Source organism: Phacochoerus africanus, chromosome 1 (genome assembly GCF_016906955.1).
Source record: "Phacochoerus africanus isolate WHEZ1 chromosome 1, ROS_Pafr_v1, whole genome shotgun sequence".
Taxonomy (NCBI): domain Eukaryota; kingdom Metazoa; phylum Chordata; class Mammalia; order Artiodactyla; family Suidae; genus Phacochoerus; species Phacochoerus africanus.
The window spans coordinates 5,569,156-5,589,311 of record NC_062544.1 but is presented as its reverse complement, the minus strand read 5'-3'; the positions used below and the strand labels follow the sequence as shown (position 1 = coordinate 5,589,311).

General features: G+C 49.5%; 1 protein-coding gene across 2 annotated transcripts in view; it reads right to left on the bottom strand.

Annotated features, from left to right (window-relative positions):
- The window catches only part of ADCY2 (adenylate cyclase 2), a 420,540-nt gene that overhangs the window by 10,513 nt on the left and 389,871 nt on the right, over positions 1-20,156 (bottom strand). For both annotated transcript variants that reach the window (XM_047768054.1, XM_047768133.1), the window contains 2 exons: positions 12,229-12,375; positions 10,121-10,228 (listed from right to left, as the gene is read on the bottom strand). In XM_047768054.1, coding sequence (XP_047624010.1) covers positions 10,121-10,228; positions 12,229-12,375 — 255 coding nt within the window. The remainder of the gene's footprint in view (positions 1-10,120; positions 10,229-12,228; positions 12,376-20,156) is intronic.

Genomic DNA, 20,156 nt, shown 5'->3' with positions numbered 1-20,156 from the left:
GATCTGTGAAGCAGACTGCCAGCTAACTTCGGTGGACACGCAAAAGTCATTTCTTAAGGACAGTTATGCTTTTCCATCGGAGCTTGCTCATATTTCTTGTCTCATGACTTAGGGGGAAAAATACGACTTGGAGGTTTAGGCAATTGGTCAGAAAACCCCTTGCTCCTGAACTGCAAGCACAGACTGTGAAATCAACAGGCAGGATGCTGTGCGGTAAAAACCGCAACTGTCCTGGCGAGGAGAACGGATGCACCGCGGGAGAAGTGGTTTGCTTTTTAAGGAGTCGAGGTGCAGCAAGCAAGCTTCACTCTCTGATAAGTAATTGCCCCATCTGTTTCCAGGAGGCAGGCTTACACTGCGGGTCTAACATGACCTCGGTGATCCAACAAAGCAGCTGAGCTCTGGGAGTGGGGTTTATATCCAACGTCAATAACTCGCTGGGGCTTAGTAAACCTGAGAGAAAATGATGTTGAGTCTCCAGAAGAGCTCAGTTCATTCCAAAAAGTCCTTATAATGGAGCATTTGATAAATGTCTGATGACAGTCCGAAGCAGCTCTTTCTCCCATGATCCAAATAATTCCTCCCATCTCCAAATATTTAACTGACTTTCCAGCCACACAGCGAGACGACTTACTTGGTTTCCTGGAACACATTCTGCAATTTGTTTGTTTTGGAAGTTTCAGCTGCAAGAAGCATGGCTTAAAGTAAATGCATGTTTACTGAGATTATTTTATAACCCAAATGACTGCTGACGATGGAAGTGAAATTAACACGAGCCTCTGCTCCTGGCCTCTCCTCTCCTTCCTCCACGCATCAGACGTCTACTGAGTTCCTGCTACGTTGGTGTTCATCTGATTTGGAAAATGGAAAACCGCTGCCCCTTGGCTCTTCTGCCTGGGGCTCCTGGGAGAACAGATCAGACCTCACAAGTCTTGGAAGCAGAATCAGCCCAATCCGGGGAGCTGATTGTCCCAGCGTGGAGGCTGGCTCTCACTGAGGGCTCAGAACACCTGAGTTTCAGGCACCTTTCAGAGAACAGGACTGGAACTTACAGCTTCCCAGTGTTTACCTAAACTCAGAGGTATGAAATAATATTTATGGAAAATGGCTTGATTGCTGGGTCATTGATGGATAGCTCTGCTTTCAATAAACTTGGATGAAACTGGACGCAATGTTCTCCACCTGATCTCACTCACTCTACCAGAGAATATACTTAATTAAAATGTACCTTAAGAAATGTTCTAGCACCCTCCCCCCCACGTCAAACTATTTCCCATGAGGAAGTTACCGGGCACACTGCTCACTACAGACCCACCCTTATGGATAGGAGGGCCAATTTGTTAGAGCTTCAGCCAGGGGGCCCATGGAGCATCTAACTCCAAACTGACGTGGCCTGGTTTTCAAATACATTAATGGATGAATGGTGTGATTCACCTTATGAACGCTAAAACATTGCACTTGTGTTGACTGCTGGAAATTCTGGAACAATTAATAGCCCTAATGTACGTATGCGTGTACTTAACCCTCACAGTGACCCCCATGAAGGAGCTCCCGGCTTTATCCTCGAGATGCAAATGGGAAAGGGAAACACGGAGAGGGAAATAACTTGTGTAAATGGAACAACCAGGCTTTGAGGCCAGGCTATCTGATTCCAAGGTCCTCAGTCTTCACCTCCTCTAAATGTAAATGGACTAAATACTCTAATTAAAAGACACAGACCAGCTGACAGAGTAAAAAAAACTCCTATGTATGCTGCCTCCAAGAGATTCACTTCAAGTCTAAAGACACACTCAGACGGAAAGTGAGGGCATGGAAAAAATTGTTTGGAGCAAGTGGAAAAAAAAAAAAGAAAGATGTGATAGCAATTCTTATCTCAGACAGACTTCACCACCTTGCCTCCTCCCCCGTGCGTGTCTCAAATGTGTTCAGAACTTTGCTATTTGATTTGCTTCTTATTGTATCATGCTCGTCTTTGTTTCTGTCATATCTTTTGGGTTCCTTCCACTTCAGTTTATTAATGTAAAAATGTTTTTTCACCGCATCCTTTTTTTGTAAGCTTACGAGAGAGACTTTAATAAAATGGGCATAAAAATGTAGGCAAATAGGTGAGCAGCTTTCCCTGGTAGTCTTGTCGCTAAAACAGTTGGATGATGAGTCTAAGAGCTACTCAGTTGAGGGAGAACCATAACCAATTGCTCATTAACAGCTCTGGCACTAGCCGCCCCCTATGTGGATGACTGGCAGTCTATTTGGATGTCTTAGTGGAAACTCCAAGTCTGACACCAACATTATTATTACTTAATCTCCTGCAAACAGCTCTTAGTCTTGTCTCTTTTACTTTTGCTAATGGTGTCATCAATTTCCAATCCCTACACTGGATGCCTAAGCTCTGGATAGCCCCTCCATCCTACTTCCTCAGCTCCCAAGTCCACCTCCTGTGGACAAGCTTCTCCCATTCATCTCTTTCTTTATTTTCTTAGGATCATCGTTTATCCTCTGACCACTACTTGTCTGAAGGTAGGGAGTTCACTAGATAATTGCCAGCCCCTCTGAGTCAGACAAAGTTGGGTTCAGATCTCTCTCTGCTCTCCATCTGCACCACATGAGGAAGACAAGGAGAGAAGACAGCCTTCTGCAAACCAGGCAGGGGGCCCTCACCAGGCCCCAGATCTGCCATCCTTGAGCTCAGATTCCCCAGCCTCCAGGTCTGGGAGAAATACATGCTGCTTGTGACCCAGTCTACAGTATTTTTTATAGCAGCCTGGCTGAGACACCTCTCACAGTCCCGGACACTGTCCATGCTCACCTCGTGCTGGAGCTGCTGTTTGCGTCTCTCACTTTTTCCAGACTAAACTCTGAAGGGCAATTAATTACAGAGGGGCAGTCAGGACCAAGAAGCTGGCACTGGCTTCCGTGGGTGATGCATATGTTTGGGGGATGACCTACTAACTGCATAAAACCCCAAAGATCCAAGCCAGGCAGTGCCTAACTCAGGCAGAGACAGAGCTGTTAACCTGCCCCCCTCCTGGGACAGGCGGTGTTCACTGCTCATCGCCTCGTCGGTCACCTCAGGTTTGCTAACAGACTGAGTGCGCAAGTGTAGGAATCTCATGGCTGGGTCCCTTGGAGATGGGGTCTGATTGGAAGGATGGAGGGAGCAAAATGATGGAGAAATGCTCATGCCAGCTAGAGTCATATGCCTCTGGGGGCAAATTCAGCAAGCAAGAGAGTGAGAGGTCGTGCTTGCAAACCACCTTCAACCCACAACCAACCCCTGGCCTGCAGTCAAGGTTTTTATATAATAAATAAATAAAAGCAAAAACCCATTTAAAACATTTTTCAATATCTTAAAATAAGCGTCTAAATAAAAATAATTAAAAAGAGAGCAATAATACAATTGCTTTGATTTTTTTTTTTTTTAACAAGCAGCAGCACTCATACCTTGCTAGGAATAAAAGCTGCCTGTTACCTCCTGCTTCTCCGCCTCTTCCCTTCCCAATTTTTCTGGTACCACAAGTTATTTCCTTCCAAAGCATCCCTGGCAATGAGCATCACTCTATTTGATTACAAGCTCGAGGTAGGGCTCACCACAGCAGTAGTATAATCACTGCATGGATTTAAATGAACATTTTCATCTCTGTACTTTGGTTTTGACTTACCTAAGTTCTCAGTAGAATTTCTTTTACAGGGATCAAAACCAATTTACATGATTAGCTAAGACGGGAGACAACCCCAGTCATGGATTCGGGCACGCAGGATGGACTTCCTCTATGATAGGATGGGCAGAGTCCCCTCAGAGGTCAAGCAGATGAGGCTCCAGAGTGCAGCAGAGGGACCGAGGCAGGAGGGAGTGGTGCGGAGTGCGGTAAACTAGGGAGGAAGTGCCAAGGCCAGAGGGAGCAACTGCTTCTCTGCTCTAGCTGGTTGTCACCAGGAATGACAATCAGGAAATTGTGAACTGAAGGCTGGCACTTGCCCTCAGCCTCTACATGGATTAAACATGAGCCACTGCAGCTACCAACCCGCGGTCCCCCCGACAGGCGCTCTGGGTGGAGACCAGGAGGGAGGCACTCTATGCTTTGGAAAAACTGGAGGAACAGGGCTTCGGATAGATATTTTTAGGATCAGATTTTATGAGCCCAATTCTTGCATCTCCTCATATCTAGAAAAGCACTAAAAGCCTTCATGGTGATGTCTCCTCCTTGTAACTGGTAGTGACCTTCAGGAGATCAGGGGCAAACTTGTGTAAAATGCATGAGTGCTGCATGCACCTCCCCCTCACCTTTGTCATATCCGGATGTTCCCCCTTTTCCTGCCTGGGTGGTATTTCAGTCTGGTCTGTAGTTAATGATAAAAGAATGCCACAGGCATCCGTGAATGCAGTCACCTTCAAGCGTGAGGGTCTGTGAGTCCCGCAGGCTGTGAAAACTCAGGATACTGGCCCTGATAGTGGAGGCACATTGTCAAAGGAATGATTTCAGTGAGCCCAGGCCTCTTTTGTTCCTGCTACCTGCCCTTTGTTGCAAAACCACCTCTATATCCTAGCTCCTTCTCAGGGCTATCTGAGATGCTGCCTCCCGGAGCTTAAGTCCCAATTTTGCCCCCAAATAACACTTAATTCTCACCTTTCAGGTTGCGTATTTTTTTTAAGTCAACAAAATCTACCAACTTTCAAGAGACGTTGGAAATGATTCTTTTTAAAGTAGATGTCCTTTTTAAAAAAAAAAACAAAAATGAAAACTATATGAGTCAAGAAAAAAAAAAATGCTTGTAACCACAAGTCTGCTGTCACGGCTTGAAGCCTAAAGATCATGGCCAGAAAGAAGCCGGGGGCTGTGGGGCTTGGCAGGGAGTGAGGTCCTGATGGCAGAATGAAGGTGGGCAACCTCCCCATTTCTACAACCCTGACCTTCCATCACGGAACAGGTCCTTCGCAGGTGCGTGCTCACCTAGAACAGGGGCTAGAATGCCACCTGTTCTCCAGGTAGTATTTCATTTTTTGACAAATGCCTGCTTCTTTGAAAAACAACCATCAGTTGTTACACATAATACAACCAAGCATTTAGTCATGTTGTCTTGAAGCTTAAAACTAGAATGTATTGTTTCACTTAAAATAACACAAAATAAAGGCAAAACAAAGGCAGGCATAAAGCCTGGCTCTGGCTGGGTGCGGAGCGACTCCTATGATATATTTTCTCAGCGGGTACGAACGCTGCGCCTGCCATGAGAAGAAAATGTGGAGGTAATTACAAACAAAAGCTGGATTTCAAAAGGCTTTTACCCAGATAGTTTTGCCTCTTTGGGGGTTTAAGAAAAACACATGAATCCTTGAGAAACCCAATATATTATTCTAATCAGATGTGTTTTGTGGCCAAACGAAATACTTGGCTAAAGAATAAATAGGAAATTTTTTGTTTTTAACAGTAAGGAGAACTTTTTTGTTGATAACAAGAGAAACAAGCAGGATTAGAGGTAGGCTACAAGAGGCAAAAGAGATATTCATTTCTTATAAAAATAATATCCACATTAATACTTATCAAGCATATCATGCCCCCCTCAATTAAATGAGGGGTGCCACAGGTTAAGGGTCCGGGGTTGTCACTACAGTGGCTTGGGTCACTGCTCTGGCTTGGGTTCGATCACTGCCTGGGAACTTCCACATGCCACAGGTGTGGCGAAAAAAGAGAAAAAAAGTAAATGTAATGAACTCTCCTTTCAGGAGATTTTCACGCCATTTCAAAATATTTCTAGGATGATCCTACCAGGACCCTAATTAACTGTTTTAAATAAAAATAGCCTATATCTAGTAAAAAAAAATGAGCTGTCGCACTTGAAAGCTGTGCCCTTTCCACTCCGCCGTGAAGGGAAATATTTATTAACAGTGGCGGCTGGCAGGGGTCAGCATGCAGCTCCAGGGTAGCGCGGCGGGCAGGTTTTGCAGCCCAGCAGGTGCAGGTGCAGGTGCAGGTACAGGTGATGCGAGCAGCAGGGATGGGACACCTGTGGAAGGAGGGCTTCTTAAGGTAAAGCTGGAAGCAGCAATGGGTGAAGGGTGTGCATACCAACGGGTGGGTGCCGATGCCAACGTGGTGGGGGGCTGGTGAAGAGGAGGGGAAGCAGTACGAGGATTCGGGACCCGTGGAGCTGAGCCCTGCAGTCCGAGTGCCCAGGTCTGCAGCCCAGCTCCATCGCTGCTTATTCTCTGACCCTGAGTAAGTTACTTCAACTGCTGTGCCTCAGTTTCTCCATCTGTTAAATGGGCCGAGGGTAGGGTGTCTCCTAGGGGTTTTTTGGCCACACCCCCATGCTTGTGGAAGATCCTCAGCCAGGGATCGAAGCTGCACCACTGCTGCAGTGACAATGCTGGATCCTTAACCTACCATGTGCCACAAGGGAATGCCTAGACTTGCTCGAAGTAAAGACTCGGAGGCATTAACTAAGTGTTCAAAATGTCAGGAGGATAAAAAGGAGTGGGTCTGCCCTGGGAGGAGCTGGTGTGCAAAAACATTCCTAGAACAGACACATGTAATCTCTGCACAGCGCCCCCTGCCGGGCATTTTGGGGAACGCCGCATAAGACCTGGCACCTGCGATAGTCTGGATGTTGAGTAAGAAACACATGTCCATATGAAGGCAGAAAATGATACGCAGTGCACGGGAGGAAGAGAAATAAGATCTAGACATGGGCGGTCCAGTGAGGCCAGGCTCCTCAGGTCAGGGGGTGGTAGAAGAGGCTCCTATGAAAGTGGGAGCCTTGGCACTGCAGATGGGTGAGGTCTAAAACCAAGGGGTCTTCTGTACCAATCAGAATCACTTGGGAAAACTGCAGAAATGGGAATTTACAGTCCTCCCCTTGGGTGCCTGGAGACCACCTAGCAGCCGCCACAGGCAGCTTTGATGCAGGTGGGGGGTGCAGCCCTCCTGGAGGGTGTCCGAGCAGAACTTGGTGTTGATGTGCACAGAAGCACAGCACATGCACCAGGGCTGGTGAGGAAACTCGCGGGAGAGAAAGCGGGTGGGTCAAGGCGGGGGGAGGGGGCGCGCTGTTCTGGGAGCAGGGAGGGCAAGCAGGTGAGGGTGGTGTCAGAAAGCTGGGTGTCTACGGAACCCGGGGGTGTGAGAGCCAAGCTTCGCCCGATGGTCAGGAAGGTGGATGGCGGTTTTGGCGGGGGTCAGATACCCGCGTGGGTGGGTCAAATCTTAGACAAGACCCCCGATGAGAGGAGGGTTTGAGGAAAGAACGTGGAAATGTCCACAGTGGGGGGCTGCAGGTAGCATTTCTTAAAGTGAAGGGCCTGGAAGCTGAAGGAGGAGGCGACTTCCTGGAGAAGGTGATGGCTGTAACAGAGGCCCCGACAAGCCATGAGAGTGAAAGCCTGGGAAATGCAATCCCACCTGGATGCTGGAATTTGGAAGTCCTTCCTGATCTTCAGGAATGAAATCTCTGACATCAGCATGGGTGAGGGTTACCAAAGGAGAGGGTGAAAATAAAGGCAGTGGATAGGGACCAACCATCCAGCGTGCCTGTGGGAGAGGACAGACCTGGGGACATGTGCTGAAGACACGGATCAGGGTCTGGTGGAGGCAGTGTCAGGACTAGGTGGACAGGCCATAGGGATGACAGAGGGGTGCGGAGGGATGATGGAGAAATGTGGGAAGGATGATGGCAGGATGAGGGAGGAGGGGTGATGGAGGGATGATGGAGGGATGATGGAGGGATGATGGAGGCATGTGGAGGGTATGTGGGAGGGATGACAGAGGGATGCGGAGGGATGATGGAGAAATGTGGGAAGGATGATGGCAGGATGAGGGAGGAGGGGTGATGGAGGGATGATGGAAGGATGTGGAAGGGATGATGGAGGGATGATGGAGGGATGATGGAAGGATGTGGAAGGGATGATGGAGGGATGATGGAAGGACATGGGAAAGATGATGGAGGGATGTGGAGAGTATGTGGGAGGGATGACAGAGGGGTGCGGAGGGATGATGGAGAAATGTGGGAAGGATGATGGCAGGATGATGGCGGAGGGGTGATGGAAGGATGATGGAGGGATGATGGAGGGATGATGGAGGGATGTGGAAGGAATGATGGAGGCATGTGGAGGGTATGTGGGAGGGATGACAGAGGGGTGCGAAGGGATGATGGAGGGATGTGGGAGGGATGATGGAGGGATGTGGGAGGGATGTGGAAGTATGGGAGCACGACAGATGCAGTGCTGAATGGGTCTGCAGGTGCCTCAGGATCCCTGCCAAGTAGTTGACAGGAGCTAAGGTGTGGAGCGGGTATGAGTGGGTTAAGTGCCCTAAGTGGCCCACAATAGGAGATCAGCTGGAGAGGCCTCAGAAGCAGGGCGGAGGTTAGGGTGAGGAGAGTGAGGCACTCACCTCAGGTGCAAAACTTAAGGGGGCAGCGAAAAGCTCAGCAATCATGCCAGGTATCGCCTTCTGCATGTTTAGAAAATCGAAATGAATGCCGGACAACCCAGAATGAACTAAAATACTGACATTTTAATAAAGACAGGGCAGTGAACTGAATTGTGTCCCCTCAAATTCCTAACTTAGACCCCTACCCACCGGATCTCTCTCTATTCTGCTATGTGAGGACACAGCAAAAGGGCAGCCTGCGACAAGCCAGGAAGAGAGCCCTCGCCAGGAACCACGTCCCAAAGGACCTTGATCTGAGACTTGCAGCCTCTGGAGCTGTGAGCAAATATGTCTGTTGCTCAGGCTGCCCAGCCTGCAGTAATTTCTTTATGGCAGCTGAGCTCAGTAACCAGACAGGTTCAGACAGTGCTGGGCTGGGCATCTTAGAATCTGAGGCAACTGGAAAAATGTCCATCCCTGGGTTTACATAATTTTTTGTTTATCCTTTTAACTTAGTTTTTGCCAGAACAATAAAGGTTTTGAAAAAGTGTAAGTTTTTCCCATTAAGGCCAAGGAAGTAAACGTATAATTGTTCCTATTTAGGGTATAAATAAGATATTGAAAATTAAAATAATATACATGCTCATACCTTTATTGTTCATTTTTCCAATGGTTTTTCAATAGTTCTGGCAATAAAAAGCCAAGCTTAAAGATACACAGCACCACGTAAACAAGGGTTTCCTTTTGCATGAGGCATCAAGCGGCCTGGGAAAGTATTGCTCAGAACTTAAGATTCTTCTCAGGTTTCTTTTTATCGATTGTTTCTTTTCTGTTTCCTTATTACCGAAATAATTCATACCCAGTAAAAAACAATAATCTGGAAGCAAAATACCCCTGCCAAAGCGCACAGGGAACAGGCATTAGCCCCATTCGTTTGGGAAAATGCTACTTCAATCTTGAGACAGATGTTTCGCCTTCCCGTCTCAGTCCAGGAATGTTGGGAGGGAAGAGGACCTTTCCTGCGGCTCCGGGAGGCTGAGTCCCGTTTGAGGACACGGATGCCGCTGGATGCCGCTCTGTCCCTCGCTCACCTGCCCTGTGGGAGGTGGGTATGGGGGATGGGGAGCCGCGCACATGGGGGCCTGAGCGCTTCCTCTCTCTTCGGCAAAGCTGTGCGCTGGTCAGTCCTGTTCCACCCACCCACCAACCACCTCAGGAGCCCTGAATCCTGAGGGGAAAGAGGTCCTGCTGACCCACACGTTTACAAAGCATGTCCACACATGCACACACACACGCACACGCCAGAACATGTCCCTCAAAAACATACTCCATTGATTAAAGATACTCCATTTTGACCAAATCACGTTTTCAACCAAAACTTCTAGGTGGTTGGCTTGGTTTTTGACCACAGGGTTTAAAATCAAAAGACCGGGACCCCTCCTGTAAGGAGTCACCTATAAATAAACAGCTCTAATCGACTTTCTTGTATATTTATCTGGTATCGAGCAGCCACCAGATTGTTGCCTTTTTCCTACCTCATCTGCCAGAGAAAGGCGTTTTGTGAACAGACCCTCAGAAGCCTCCAGAATTCTTGTCTTTCTCATGAGTCCTTAATCACTGAGATTCCAGTTGTGCTTACAATACAGTGTATGGGTCACTGCGTGAGAGTTTTGGCTCCAGGGTGACCTGGAGGCGGGGCCAAGGACCGTGTGTGTGTGTGTGGGGGGGGGGGGGCGGGGGGGCTGGCGTGCGTGTACCTGGGCATGCTCCTGGCTGGGCACGGCGCTCAGACCCGTCGCTGCCATGTACGTGCTGCCAATGGTCTTGATCTTTTCAACTCCGCTGAACTTCGGCTTGGACAGCAGCTGGGAAGCAACGACAGGCAGACAGTTACTCCATCAGGTGCCGATTCAGGCCAAGCCCTTTCTAGACACACTCTCAATGGACACTGCTTATTCACCCTTCGACCTTGGCCTCCATGGAGGAAAGAACACGGCATGCATTTCACAGAGAGCCTGTCCTCAGAACGAAATGCAGTATGACTATTTGCTTCCAATTAACATGAACTAATACCCTTTCAAAATGTGCTAGTGAAGGAAAGGGGATAAGTTATGAGGCGAGTGATAATGGCCTCAAATACATTTTCCCACAAAAGCATGTATTTAGGCTTTTCTGAGTGAGGTCCTTCCTGCAAAGTCAGGGTGCTTGACGACCAACAGTAGGGCCGGGGATTAGCTTTTGCCCTCTGAAAACTCAAAGTGGAGAGAATAAAGATCTCGAAGGCTCCTCCCATTCGCCCTGGCCCTAATGTTCTTCGTCCCAGTTTCTGGCACCAGGAAGAAGCTTTCTACTGGCTCCCGCATCCACTAAGTTAGGCCTGGAGGTGGGATGGAGGAAAGGTATACATGAGAAGGTGTAGGAAAGAGAGAGAGTGGATGATGAGAGCACGTGAAGGAAATTCTAGAAGGTTCCATATCTGCTCAGCAGGACCATGGCATGAATAAGACTGGGGACATCTTTTGGACCCTTGGATGGTACTTGTGTTTTCAGAGGAAACTTCTTCACATGTCAGAGAATCTCAGATAGGTGAGCAAGTCCCGTTATCATATCTCCACGAGCCAATTCGACCCGAAAGAACACTGTCATTCACCTGCTAGTACTGGAGAACATTCATTTTACCAGGAGCAGCTGGAGCAAATGTGCCACCATTTTCCACTATGAGCCCACTACCACAGTGGACACCTCTAACTGTCATAACTTGACCATGAGCCCTGAGTCAACCTCGTGGTGACAGTGGTGGTAGCGGAGAGACACACAGGTCCCACAAGAAATTCTGAAGGTTTATGACATAATTTCATCACTGTATTTCAAAGTTCAAATGAATCACGATGAACCTACGTTCACCGATGTCAATTTTCCTATATTTGCATGATATGGTGAAGAACTGTGTAGTAGCCGTATCTTTAAAACCTGAGGCCTGTTTGTTTTTGCCAGAAAACAAAGCACCCTGTTTCCTTTGGAGGCAGAAAATTGAAAAAATGACACCTATTTCAAAATCTAAAACATATACTTTGTCCCTTCTAAAATATACGATACCATGTTTACATGGCTTTTTCAATAATAAAGCATGGCATGCATGCATATTTCAAGGTAATATCTGACAGAGACCTTTGCGTTTGCCCAGACATGCCAATAATCTGCTATGATAAATACATTCATTATCTTTTTTAATATATAAAGAGATAGGGAAGTATTTTCCTTGGAGTTCAAGGCTTTCAAGGAAAAAAAAAGAATCCAGAAAATACCAGGAAAAAAATCCAGAAAAATCCAGAAGATATCTAGTGGGCACAGTGGATCTTTTACTGAACAGATGTTGGTAGTTGTTCCTAGCAATCATGTTAGCTTTAAAAATACGTGTTCGTCTCACCCAAATTAGTGACCTAAAGAGAGCAAAAAGCTTTAATGCCAACCACCAGAAATGATGCAAAAGGACAGTTTATTTATTTATTTAGTTTAGGGCCGCACCTATGGAAGTTCCCACACGAGGGGTCAAATGCGAGCTGCAGCTGCTGGCCTATACCACAGCCAGAGCAATAGCAATGCTAGATCTGAGCTGAATCTATGACCTACACCACAGCTCAAGGTAACGCCAGATCCTTAACCCACTGGGAGAGGCCAGGGATTGAACCTGCATCCTCCTGGATACTAGTCAGGTTTGTGACCACTGAGCCACAGTGGGAACTCCCAAAAAGACAGGTTTTAAGATACGCCATGATACTGGACTCCAAAAGTGCCAGCCCACGGGAATGCCAAAGTGTGGGACAGGGACTGCCCCTGCCTGCCAAGGGTAACTCTTAATACCTACATCGTCAAAGTCGGCAATGATCTCATTCAGGAGTCGAAGGCATTCCAGGCCCTCCTTGTTCACGTCTGATTCTGTATAGAACTCTTTGAAATCCGGAATGGAGGCAAACATGACGCAGACGCACTCATAGGACTGGTGGTATAACTCCTGCCCGGGAGAAAAGGAAGAGCTGAGCACTCAGAAACTTTGTAAACAAATCATGCTCCTAATGGAAGAGTTTCTTTATGTTAGGATTGGTCCACAAATCACCCAGCGCGCATCTGCCCCTGCAACCTACACCACAGCTCATGGCAATGCCAGATCCCTAGCCCACTGAGCAAGGCCAGGGATTGAACCTGCATCCTAATGGATACTAGTCAGATTCATTTCCGCTGTACCACAAAGGGAACTCCCTCAAGTTACTTCTTAATTACACCAGAAAGAACAGTGAGAATCCTGAGACTACTTATTCATATTGTAGTAGACACCAACAATGACTGTTTGGATATCCTTTCTTTCCCCCAACCAGTGGCATGTGGATCGAACTTATGCCACAGCAGTGACCTGAGCCATAGCAGTGACAATGCTGGATCCTTAACCTGGTGAGCTACCAGGGAACTCCTCCTTTTGTTAAACAAAAAAGAGGCATATAATTCTTCACCCATAGACACAAATAAAATTACAGTGTCTTATAAATACAATTTCAAGGTGGTTCCATAATTTTCCCAACACACAGTGAAACTTCAAGTTCAGTGGAGATTTTGGAAAGGCAGAGTTGTTACGTGGGCATGGGGGCTGGCTCTGGGCCTGAGGATCTGCTCGCCCACTGGTGCTGGCTCATCAGGGCCCTTGGATGGGCTGACATGGGCAGAATGGCCAGGTGCCAAGGTGGGTGCCATGTATCATAGGAAACACTCCCTCCACCAGGAACCATGAGGAGAGACCTGTTAACCAAGATGGCAACCTCTGAGTGGAAGGAAGAATGCTGGCGACTGGCGCTTCCTGTGTGCCTGGCAGAGTAAGGGAGTCACCCTGCATGAATGTCCCCAGTGTTCTCTGCCCTCTGGGGCACCTGGGTGATCCCCTGGCAGGGAGCGAGCACTTCAACAGCACCATAACTCCAGGGTTTGGGGGCTCCTCAGAAAAATCATTCCTCCTCCGCTGAGGTCTCATAACACACACACTGGGGCCATGGCGACCCATGGCAGGTCATAACCACTTCCTGGGGAAGCTGGTCTGGTGTCATCTTCCTGTTCTCAGGGCCAGCCACCCTACTGCAATGTTTTCTGCCACCACCTCACAATCTGCATAAATGCACGAACAATAGAATCAAGGTTTTCCTTTTCTACTCTGCTCTCAACAGGGTTGAGCTAGCTCTGTGTGCAGACCTGTACTTCCTCTCTCTGAAAAGCTGTGTTTGTGAATATTCATCTCCTGGGAAGATAACCTGTGGCATGTGTGGCTGTTAATCTTAGGTTCCAGGAACACTGACTAAGCCAGGGTGTCGGGGTAACAGGAGTGAGAAAAGCTCCTCAAGGCCTGTTCTAGTTAAAAGTGCCAGTTTCATCCAAGTAATATAAACTCCTCTGACTTCCCTGTTCTTCAAGAAAATGGGTACCTCTAACAAGGTGGGGATATATTTTCTGTACCCTGCATTTCCCCACTGTCTGCTGACATCAGCCAGAGTGGCCCTCTGCAGAACGATGATGACCACGATGACAAGAATACACACGATAATCACCAGCGCAGACTGACTCGGCACACACCCCTCTGAACACTCTACCAGCAGTAACTTGCCTCCACTACAATTCAGTGAGGCTGGTGCTTTTATTCTTAATGTCCAGATGAGGAAACTTAGGCACAGAGCAGTTACAGAACTTGCCCAAGGTCCCAGTTAGCAAGTCTGATGCAGAGTTCACGCTGATAAATGCTGCACTTTATACTTTACCCTGCATTTCCTGGATGGCCACAGACCATTCTGCCTGGATCTGGGGCAGCATGGCACTTTGATTCCCTTGTAGGTCATGTCACTTTGCCTTTCTCCTTCCCCCTGGGGTCTTGAAGGGTGTCTGGGGATGGGAGGTAGAGAACTGCAAGAGCGAACTGACTGACAGTTTGGACATGAGGGTTGATTTTAACTGTAGTGGTTTGCCGTCCAATAAAACATCTTCAGATTGACACTCTCACAGTGTCCTCTGACCTCTTGCCCTGGAACACCTAGACTGTTGGAGCTGGAAGGGGTCTGATGTGTCATCTCATTCCATGGTCTTCAAACAGGAATGCCTGGGAGGGTCACCAAAGGAGCTTTCAGTAAGGTGACACCTGGGTCTCCCCACTGACCGACTGATCTTGCCCTGGGGGTGGGCTCAAGCATGTGCATCATTTTGCAAAGCCCCATGGGTTATCCTTCTGTGCAGCCTTAAGAACCTCAGGACAAATGAGGAAATGGCTCTCAAAGGCAGTTGGGTGACACATCATGGCTCCTGCTGGCTTAGGGACGAGGACTAATCTCTGGAGTCCTGGCCTGGCACTCTACAGGCTATGAGTGCAGCTGGGGGCTTGGACTGCAAACTGCTCACCCATCCTCTTTGGCAGATGGTTCACTTGGAGCTTTGGGGAAACACCAGGAGTGATCAGGGGTCTCTGACTCCTTGGTCCATGATGCAGGACCTCCACAGGGCTACCCTCGAGAATCAGGACAACTTCACACATGGGAAGCTTTACATAATCACTACAGCCAATGAGACTTACAGGGCTTAGAACCATACCCTAAGCTCATGAGTGGTTCCCTCAGGTCTTTGGGTTGGCTTGGTGCCAGAGAGGAAAACAAACTGATTGGTGGATGACTGGAAATTATCTACTATTTCTGGAGCATCTGGGATGGGGGGAGGTAGGTGGGGAGCCTTGGAAGGGATTTTGGAATTCAAGGTCTAGCATGAGTGACCCTTGTCCAGCACACAGCCACCAAAGGAATCCCTGAGCTCTGGAAACATTTGGCACATTTTCCCTCCCAAATCCTCCTAGTCTGGTTCCATTCCCAGCTGTGGCCCCCACCTCTCTTGGCCCAGACACTTCAATCAGCCCCGCCCTCTGCATTTACCACCTGTCAGAAACCCACCTGTCATCTGTGTCCCCTACATGGAGCTGCTTCCCCAGGCCCCTCAGGGACCCACTCGTCGGGTACACAGCCCAAGTGGTCCTGGTCCATTTGAGAGGCAAGAGGCGAAGGGAGAATTTCCCATGGTCCCTTTAGGAGGAGGCTCACGTCTCACTACATTCTGCCCCAAATCCCTTTTCCAAACCCAACCTTCCTGGCCCTCGTATCCTTGCAAATGAAGGGTCGAGAGCTGTGAGGCTCTTGCATCTGTAAATTCTGTCCACGTTTAGCGCCCCCTGTCTCTTGGTGTGATGGGCTGACATTCACCTTAGCGCCTGTGACACAGACACACAACACATACGCCCTCGTGAGGGCCTGCTGTGTGCCAGGCTTCACTGGGGACACAAGGACGGACAACGCCAGGCCTGTCCTGAGGCACTTGGGGTCTAGTTGGGGAGGGACAGCAAATGAGAGACCAGGAAGACAAAGTGTGATCAGTGCTCTTACACGTAGGCGTGCCCCAGAAGACAGCCAGAACTGCCACCGGTGCTTGGGGTTCCAAACCCGGAGACCAGCACCTTCTCGTGTTCGCTCTCCTGTAAGGAGGAGGTGCTCTGACCTTTCACATCTGCCCCCCCCCCGTCCCGCCCCACCCCCAGGGCAGCCTGTGTGGTAGCTGCTCAGCATCCCATGTCCCCAGTTGTTGGCTATCGCCTATTTCATTCAGGGGAGTCAGATCATTACAAAGCGCAAAGCCACCTCTGAACGTTCCAGCCTGACTCTGCAAGGCACAGGCTGAGCGACCTGGCTCCGTGCGAGAAGGGTGGGGGGGTCGCTGAGAAGGGGGTAGTTTGCCTGCCTGGTGAACCCTCACCCCCCACCACCTGTAGTGACATCTGAGAGTCTGTATCTTCTTTTGATCAAGTCTCAGCTCTCTCTCCTGGGATGAGGCTGTCTGGCTCAAAATCACACACAGTCCTGATTCCCGGGGACTCGGCAAACGGTTGATGGGGGACGAAACGCTGTCTCTACAATGAGTGGTGAAAGTGAGCTTGGACATCTGCTCAAGGGGCCTCCCAGACAGCTTCCTGCGAGAACCTGCAGTCTTTTTTTTTTTTTTTTTGCTTTTTAGGGCCACACCTGCAGCATATGAATGGGAGTTCCCAGGCTGGGGGGTCGAATAGGAGATACAGCTCCCAGCCTACACCACAGCCACAGCCATGCAAGATCTGAGCCGCCTCTGCGACCTACACCACAGCTCACAGCACCGTGGCATCCCCGACTGACTGAGCAAGGGGATTGAACCTGCGTCCTCATGGATACTAGTCGGATTCGTTTCCCCTGTGCCACAACGGGATCCCGCAGAACACAGCAGTTTTGAGCGCAGGCTTCAGAAAGCGCGGGCTCCAAATGGGCGCACAGAGCTGGTCCTGATCCCGAATGGCCTGCGGCCGGGCCCTGGCCAGGACGGTCAGCAGCTGATGGAGAAGCCTGAGGAAGCTTTAAGTGAGAAAAATGCCCTGCGAAAGGGAGCAGAGGGAGCCTGCAAACTTGGCCTGGGACACAGCACCTGCTCTCTGCCCACAGGCGTGGCACACAGACAACGTGAACAGTTTGAAACCCAAGTCAAAATCTTTGGGGAATTATTGTGATTAAATCATTTTTTACACCCTATTTCTGAAAGGAAAGGCGCTCCCTCTGTGTGTGCACGCAGTAGGTAGGAGAATTAAAAGCTCATACCGAAGGCTCTTTGTTAATGTGGGTCCTGGCTGGGGCCATGTGTTGCCTTCCCAAGGAATGTTCCAGAAAACCATGGAGCATTAATCTTTACCGTGGGACTGAGAGCCACAGCCCCATCTACCACCTGCTCTAAGAATAACCCTGGTCTGGTCTCCGCACTCAGAAACTGTGAGTGTTCAGTCCACCCCAGGGGAGGAGCTGGGTGCTACCGCATGCGTCGCATACATGGGGCAAAGTGATAATGGGCCTTTTGTCGTCCTTCTGGTCCGGCCCTGAAAAGCTGTGGGAAGATGCCCTCCTTGACTGAGAAAATCCAGGGGGCAGCGATTCTCCACTCAGTGTGGAATATTTGCTTAAAGGACAACTCAGATGGAGTGTTTACTGCAGGCACTGCTCTAAAAGTTGTGCATGACTTACTGCTTTGCTTTTCTTTTCTACAATTAAAAGATTATTTAAAATTTTTTTATGGCCGCACCCACAGCATATAGAGGTTCCTGGGCCAGGGATTGAATCCGAGCTGCAGCTGCAACCTACGCAGCAGCTGTGGCAACACTGGATCCTTTAACCCCCTGTGTCAGGCTGAGGATCAAACCCCCACCTCCTCAGGTACCCAAGCCACTGCAGTCGGATTCTTAACCCACTGGGCCACAGCGGGAGCTCTGAATTATTGCTTTAAAAATTGCAAACACTTTTTTTTTTTTAAAGCGAATCACGTATCTGGTTTTGGGTCCAAATGTGTAAAATAAGTTAAACTTAAATTGCATCCTATTACCCCATATACGTTTATTTCTGTAAGCATAATTATGTTGAAATAAAGTTTTACAAGCCAAAAAGAAAAAAAAAATTAGGTATAGCCTCTGCAGGGATGGAGCCTGAGATGCCATAGCTAAGAAGTGCCAGACCTGGGACAAAAGCTTTGCTCCCAGAGCCTATGCAGGGCCTGGCAGGTGAGGAAAGCTGGGCGCACTTAGTTGACGCCTCAGACATCCCTTCATGTGGGGATGCCCAGCTCTTGGGTGCAAGAACCTCTCTTGTCCCCAGTGTTGGCTGTGCTCTGCTGCTTCATGGCGGGCTCCCTTCTGCATTCAGGCTTCCCCTGCGAGGGTCCCGGCAACAGAATCCTCTTCATTACCTGCTTGAGCTTCAGCCACCCAGGGCATTGCTGCCCTGCTGGACTGACAGACAGCTGTCGTGACGGGTTCCCTACCCACAGATTAGGGGGCTCTGGTGTTTGCTCGGGAACCCTTGATTCCCCAGGCTGTGCTATGGGCTCCCCATAATTTCTGAATCCCTGACAGTCTCAGTGGCTGTTTGAGTAGCTCCCCTTCGCCCAGAGTACTTAACGTGACCGACAAAGGCTGGAAGCAAAATCTGGAAGATCACAGGCCAGGGGCGTTCTGTGTCATCCGAGGAAACACAGAGCCTTCGGCAGCCCACAGGGTGCAGAATGAAGAGATCATTTCAAGGACGGCCTCACCGATCTGCTGCCCCCGATTTAGGATTCAGGGAGCGCCATCCTCCCTCTGGTGCAATGTCAGGTCAGCAGCTCGAGTGCTGAAGGGATGCCAGGGGATCAAGTGTTCCGGAGCGAAAAGCAGAGCCTGCTAATGTGCGGGTAGGGAAGCCAGAGCTGGTTGTGGCAATAGGAGTTTGAGAAGCTCCAAAACCGAGCTCCAGTGAATGTTCCTACAGGGCCACAGGCTGCCTGGCTCAGGGGCATGTTTCCTGAATGAAGGAACGAGCTGTCTTCGAGAGCCACAGCTGAGAGCTTGGTGACCGGGCGCCAATCATCTGCCGGGGGAAATTATTTTAGTGCCTAAGTCACGTTCACCTGCACACACAGGCATGGCGCAGCCAGGGGCGAGGCCCCCAAGGAATTCACTTTCTTTATCGGATGAATGAGGCACAAGGTACAGAGCTGGTTTCATCAACGTGTGCTGATTCTTACTTTGTCCCTCCAAAGTCCCCACACTGCCCGCAGTGAGGGGTGCCTGGACCAGGGTTCAAGCCCACTGTCTAGCCCTGCCCCCACTCTGCAGCCTTCCCCACAGAGCGCACTGGGGGGTGAAGGCTGTAGGCGACACTGCGTGTGACCTTAATTATTAAAGCAGCAGCAGCAGTGAGGAGACTTGGAGGGAAATGTCACCCTCATCTTGGGATCACCCGAGAATTGTACGGGTCCCCGGCCCGGCACATAGTAGGACCACTCGGTAAGTGGATATGTCCACCAGTGCTTTGGTGCTGCCCTCCCTGCTAGGTACGTCCCAGCTGCATGGACGTGGGACTCTGGGTCCTGATTGGTCACACACCCGTCTTGGCTGGAGCGATGCTCCTCCTGGCCTGTACTGTCCCACACGCCACCCAAGTACAGTGCAAAGGGGACTCTGCTGTGACGCACGCGGAGAGGGGCTCCGCCCAGGGAAATAGCCCGCCCAGCCTCCTGTGATAGAAAATGCCAGGATGAAGATTCGAGCCCACGCTTTCCATCTGCAGGTTTCATCTCCATCCCACCTGCCTTTCCTTATGATTTCCGAAGGGGCAGCCGTGTTCAGATGCCTGCTTAGAGTTAAGTCAGGCAAACAGGAAAGCATGGCAAGAATCCACTGGCCCGGGGAGAGGTCGGCATAGACCTATAGGGCTGATTCCGGACTTTTTATTTTTGATTTTATTTTTGCTCTTAGGGCCACACCGGTGGCAGACGGAGGTTCCCAGGCTAGGGGTCTAATCGGAGCTGCAGTTGCCAGCCTACAGCACAGCCACGCCAGATCCAAGCTGCGTGTGCGACCTACACCACAGCTCATGGCAACACCGGATCCTTAACCCACTGAGTGAGACCAGGAATCGAACCTGCGTCCTCATGGATATGAGTCGAGTTTATTACTGGGGAGCCGCAATGAAAACTCCTGATTCCAGGCCTTTTAAAGTCTTGAATGAGGCGATGTCCTGGCATCTGGCCACACAACCCCTTGCAGCCTGGAGTGGTCCTTCCCTCCCCCTCCCCAGCCTCCCAGTGCAAGTTTCTAGCACTTTCTTTTCAAGTTCAGAAGTCACTTGCTCACAGTTGTGGCCTTTCTGGAGTCTGCATTTACACAGCCAGAGCCTTTGGGGACAA